Genomic DNA, 6,276 nt, shown 5'->3' on the forward strand with positions numbered 1-6,276 from the left:
GCCGATAAGAAGAATTTTTAGAACTCCAATTGGTCTAAAATTTTTACACGAACCCGCATGATCTATCAGAAGTCTCAAGTAAACTTTTGACAATTTTTAGCTCTATTTTGATTGGTTAACCATTCGGTTGTTTGTGTTGTATCCGAAAACTGTTTCACAAACTTTGTAGGGCAGTAGAAGAACTTTCATAACTCCAATTTTTCTAAAATTTTACACACAACTTACTGGACATCCTAGCAAACTACTGTAAAAATTTCAAATTTTTTGGAGCGCGTTCGTGCTCTTTTTACAGTCTATCTGAGCACTCCCATGCCTGTCTTCCTGAAACAGAAAAATTGCTCATGGAAGTCTACTGGAATTCTCCAAATTTGTGCACTCTGAGCGCGCCCACGCCCTATTTACACTAATACTAAGCGCATACATGCCCTTCTTCCAAGCGTGCACGTGCCCTTGTTGCCTTATATTTGAGCGCGTCCGCGCCCCTTTTGAAGAAAGCTCGATTCACAGGTTAGTTACAGACTCTCTTTTTGTTCAAATTATTTTATATTAAGTGTTTCCAATTTCTTAAATACACTAGGATTGCGTATACAATATGTTATTCACATGTGTAGCAAGGAGACATTCAGGTGCTCCTTCCACTCATCGTTTTTTCTGTCATAGGAGTTTTAATTATAGTATAATCAAGCTTATATTTCGTAGACGATGCCTATCTAAAATTTGACACACTACACCTGCATCAATGGCTAAAGAACTAGAGACTCCTCTCTCTAATTTTTATAAAGCACTAAACAATGGCCCTAAGCCGTGCATCGTTCTTGCATACCTAGTGGGGGATTTTCGAATTCCTCCGAATATATTTAACTTTTTACCGGTTTTCCATGGTTTAGACCACGAGAAGCCTTATCAACACATGCGTAGGATAGAACAAGTTCTCACTACATTTTATCATCCTAGCGTAAGTCCGGATCAAGTTAAACTTAGGGTGTTTCCATTCACCTTAGCCAACAAGGCGACATCTTGGTTAACTGCCCAAACGCCAAACTCTGTAGACTCATGGACTAATCTTGTTCAATTTTTCATGGAACAGTTTTACCCACCACTGAAGACAGATAAAATGCTTCAAAAGATTTATTTCTTTCGCCAGAATCCTCATGAATCCTTTTCAGAGGTCTGGAATCGTTTCACTGATCTTCTCATTGAATGCCCGCATCATAATCTTGCAAAAGACACGCTTGTTCATGCCTTCTTCAAGGGGCTTTTATATCGTCATAAGGAGGTTCTAGATATCATGACTGGGAGTAGTTTTCTTAGTAAAGGAGCCTTGGAGGCTTATAAATTCTTAGAAGATCAATCTAAGAGGAACAATAATTGGGGAGTTTTCTTAGTGACCTTGTTGGAAAAACAAAATCAAATTATGCAACAAAAGTCCAACTTGATGAAAGATCAGCATGATCAAAATTCTAAAATGATGCAACAAACGATGCAAATAATGTAATCTTTGTGCCAAAAGGTTATTGACATGTCTCCTAACCAAAATTATAACCAAACAAACGTGTTTCCAGGTCAAGCAATACCTAATCCTAAGTCAATAAACACCGCCTTCGAAATAAGCAGTATTCAGTGTAATGGTAATATAACCCAAGGAGACCTACAGGCAGTCACTACCCTTCATTCAGGGAGAGTAGTTGATAACAAAGTAACTATGCCTGGAGATCGCTCGCAAACAGAAGCTGAAAATGAAACCATACCAAATACTGCCATAGGAACTGAAGATCCTACAACTGTAGAAGTTCCAGTCCCACCACAACCAAAAAGGAAACCCTTACAAAACCCCATAATAGAAACTGATGATCCTACACCTGTAGAGGTTCCAACTTGGACACCTAGATGGAAAATGGCTAAAAATAAAGCAAAGACTAATAATACTTTTGACCTTTATGTTAAATATAGAGATAACCCATCATATCCCTAGAGACTAGTTGTGTCTAAAAAGGACGAGAATTTTGATGAGATTAGGGAAGTGTTTAAAAATCTGACTATAAACCTACCTTTTCTAAATGCTATAAAAAGTCTACATGGACACCCTAAGTTTCTAAAAGAGTTGTGCACCAAGAAGAGGAAAACCAACATACCGAACAAAGCCTTCTTAACTGAACAATATCCCTCTTTATCTGAACATAATTGAGACTTGAGTTTGCACCTTCCACCTTTTCAAAGGAACATTGAGTTTGCACTAAACCTTCTTGTTTCTCCTATGCTTCATGACTTTCTAAACCCATCTGGTGAAGACGTAATACCCAAGGACAAGCCACCTGACACTTTTTCATTTTTTCCATTCCTTCCTTCTAAAACTTATCCACATCCCACGTATTTTCCAAAACCATCCATTTTTTCACGCTCATTCACTTGGCATCCCTTTCGTATGAGGAAAAAGAACAAACTGTATGCTCGATTAGGTTCTAGATCCATCAGAATTCACTCCCATTCCACTAAGCCACGTCATAGGAAATCTTGGTGCTTAATTATGTTTGATGGTGCATTCCGTGTTAACTATTTATGGAAATATCCACAATTATATAGATTATTGATATATGGTAAATTGCATGTTAATACATATATATCACATTAAGTCTAGCGAATCTGACTTTAAAAGACCCATATAATTTTTATAACATACCACCTTTCTGGAGTATAGGCCACAAAAATTTTCAAACTTAAAAAGAGTTTTCAAATTTTGTGTGGGGGTGGCGTATTTTGGTATTTCATTTCATATCTTTTTTCCACCCTTTGCCTATCATGTTTACTCCAGTAGAATTTGTGTTAGTTAGTATGTAACAGTTTAATTATGCTTCATGTTATCTTATTATCTTTATAATATTTCTGTTAGAGGTACTGCCAAATTTTACCACGTTTCTATGGTAAATTATTTTCTTATCTCTTTACACTTTGAGGACAAAACGTTCGATTGTTTGTGGGTGGGATAGAAACATTTGCAAAAATTAGGCACTTTTAGGATATAAATTATGCACTTTTCTTTATAAAATATTAAAAATAATAAATATTATTTATACTAGGCACTTAGTGATAATGGTATTGTTTCCTTCTCCATGATGATATCAGTCTAGAAATCTCATGTAGTACTTGAATTAGGATTTAATTTTTGAAACTTATATTAATACGTAGGTAATAGTCATTACATCTTTTCACGAACATCTTGCATGAGCATCTTTTTTTTTTTTTAAATTAAGCTAGGGTTAGGCAGACCCCCACCTGTATTAACTCAACTATTTCGTACATATATTTGGCCACTTGCATCATCATTTACAATACATTGCAGTCTATGATCTAGTGGAGGGACAAATTGTACAACTAAATTAGCTGCATCATGATGAGAAGCTAAATAGTCCGCAGCTCGGTTCACTTCTCTATAAACATGAGAGAAAGATATAAAAGTGAATTCTGATCTTTTCATATCTATAGCTTTTAGCATGTCCATGCAGAACCAAGGGGGTTTCTCCAGCTTGTTGATTGCATTCACAGCTCGCAGAGAGTCCGACTTGACCTCCACTTCCTTATAGCCTTCTGCTATACATCTGTGTAGGCATATGTTGATAGCTTTGATTTCGTGAAATAGCACAAATGCCAAGCCTCCACTGCCACTGAACCCGGCTAACACCTGCCCCTCATTGTCTCTGATAACTCCGCCTTGTCCTGCTCCCTTACTGCTCACTGCTCCATCGATATTGGCCTTCACACGCCTGTCATTTGGAGGCCTCCACACACATTCTACTTGCCTTAGCATCATATATTTGGGTTTGATGTTAAGTCTTTGAAACAGATCCCTAACTCTTGCCGAATCCTGGACTTCTGGCCTTAAGACTTGCAGGTAGTTCTTTATATCTCGTTCCATTTTCTCATAAAGGTTTTGCTCTGTCTTGGCAACATGCTGAAATCTACGATCGTTCCTTTCCTTCCATAAGTATGCCACTGATGTGCAGAAAAAAACCTTGTAGATCTCTCCCAACTCTTCTTCTTTGCATATGCAAAGGATAGACGACTACTCTCTATTTGTTGTGCGGTTATCAGTGCTGATACCGAGCAGTCGCTTGACTCTAGATATGACTTCCTTGGAGTACAAACATTCAAAGAACAAATGACCTAAGTATTCTCGGCTATTGTTGCATAGGAAGCATGCTGAAGTTTGGAGAATTTTCCTTTGCACAAGTCTGTCCTGTGTGGGGAGACTTTGAGAGAACAGCTGCCATGTAGAGAAAGAGTGTCTAGGAAGCACCCACTTACCCCAAACCAGCTTGCGCCATTTCTTCTTTTCCTTCTCTGGTGACAGTGCCTGATACGCACTGTGTGAGGTGAACTGCCCACTCTGATGTGGCGTCCACACTATCTGATCTTGTGTGAGATGTTGGCTGATGTCCACCTCTTGAATCACCGCCTTTAAGGTTTGTGACTGCATCAGACCATTCTCCATTAGAAATCATAACACTGACCTTAGCGTCCAGCGGAAAATCCCATTCTGCCATTGCTTCAGTGTCTTCGAACAACGGTGATCTTGTGCACCAAATATCGTGCCACAACAGTGTTTCTTCCCCTTTTGCAATGGAGTATTTGATAAGTTTCTTGGCTGCAGTTCTATTGTTCAAAATGCTTCGCCACGTCCAAGAGCAGTCTTTTGGTACTTTCATAGTCCAAAAGTAGATGGACTTGATGTGTTGTTTCCAAATCCAAGCTACCCATATGGTGTCTTCTTTAGAGACTAATTTGAAGATCAGCCCACAATGTGCACCCACATTCCATCTGTGAACATTCCTAACTCCCAGCCTACCTTCTTCCTTTGTTTGATAGACTGTGCTCCAACTCGCCTGATGCAGCCCTTTTCTATTATTTGTGACAGTCCAGAGGAATTTTGCACAAATACTTTCCACTTGCTCGAGTACTGTCTTGGGAAGAATGAAGGTTCTTGCCCAATATGTGTGAAAAGACAGCATGATGGACTTTATTACCTGTAATCTACCCGCATGAGATAATACTCTTGATTTCCAGTTGGTAATCTTGCGAGTGACCTTCTCTACCAGAGGTTGGCATTCCTTGATATCCAATCGAGCGGAGATGAGAGGAAGTCCTAGATATTTCACTGGAGGTTTGATCAAGTCAACCTCTAAAATGTTAGCCAGAGCACTCGCCTCTTGATCATTTAGACCTCCCACAAGAAGAGTTGTCTGGTGTTTGTTGATCTGTAGCCCAGTTGCATTTCCAAAAATTTCTAGACATTCCTTCATGACTTGTATGGATGCACTCTCGCCCTTGCAGAACAGAAGAACATCATCCGCGAAAGCAAGGTGAGACAACTTCACCTTTTTGCATTTGGAATGATACTGGATAAGATGATTGTTCAGTCTTTCTTTAATCACACAGATGAGGATCTCCATTACTAGGACAAATAAATATGGAGATAAGGGATCTCCTTGTCTGAGACCTCTGTCACCATTAAAATATCCTTCCGGCGCACCATTAATCATGACAGAATAGGAAGGGGATGAAATGCACATTTCAATCCACTGACACATATTATCCGAAAATCCGAAGATCCTGATCATTGCCTTGATAGACTCCCAACTGACCATATCAAAGGCCTTCCAAATGTCCAGCTTAATGGTACATCTAGGTGTGCCGTGTTTCCTGTCATATCCTCGGAGGAGCTCATGAGAAAGCAGAATATTGTCCTGAATGGATTTGCCAGGAATGAAAGCTGATTGAATAGATTGAACCAAATCATCAATAACTAGCTTAATCATATTTGCAATAACCTTAGAAATACATTTGTAAACAGTATTACACAAGGCTATAGGCCTAAAATCTTCAACTGATGTGGGATTGTTGACTTTAGGAATAAGACATAAGAAAGTGGCGTTTATTCCTCTAGGAAATTTACGCTTTTGAAAAGCATTAAGAATAGCTAGAGAGAAATCATGCCCAACTACATCCCAGCACTTCTTAAAGAAAGTCGGGGTGAACCCATCTGGCCCTGGAGCTGTATTTTCCTTCATCTCAAAGAGTGCCTTTTTACTTCAGCCCATTTGTAGCCTCCACTTCCGGGATAGACTTCATATGTTCGAGAGATGGTATTTCGGACTTGCAACCTGGTGGAAGAAGTTCTCTCGCTTATCTCCTGCCTCGATTGCCTTGAGTAGAAGTGTAGTAATCGATGATGGTTTTGGTCACCTCTGCGTGTCCCGTGATGGGATTCCCTTGGGAATTCTG

At 39.3% G+C, this 6,276-nt stretch overlaps 1 protein-coding gene across 1 annotated transcript; it reads right to left on the reverse strand.

Annotated features, from left to right (window-relative positions):
- Positions 1 to 3,280: 3,280 nt before the first annotated feature.
- On the reverse strand, positions 3,281 to 3,910 carry LOC147515874 (uncharacterized). Its single transcript, XM_086593081.1, has one exon. It carries the CDS (start codon positions 3,908 to 3,910, stop codon positions 3,281 to 3,283), a length of 630 nt encoding a protein of 209 aa, XP_086449207.1.
- Positions 3,911 to 6,276: the final 2,366 nt, after the last annotated feature.

This window comes from Coptis chinensis, chromosome 2 (assembly GCF_015680905.1).
Source record: "Coptis chinensis isolate HL-2020 chromosome 2, ASM1568090v1, whole genome shotgun sequence".
NCBI lineage: Eukaryota > Viridiplantae > Streptophyta > Magnoliopsida > Ranunculales > Ranunculaceae > Coptis > Coptis chinensis.

Coding starts and splice junctions, on each gene's coding strand:
- LOC147515874 (XM_086593081.1), bottom strand. CDS start 3,910: ATGGAACGAGATATAAAGAACTACCTGCAAGTCTTAAGGCCAGAAGTC.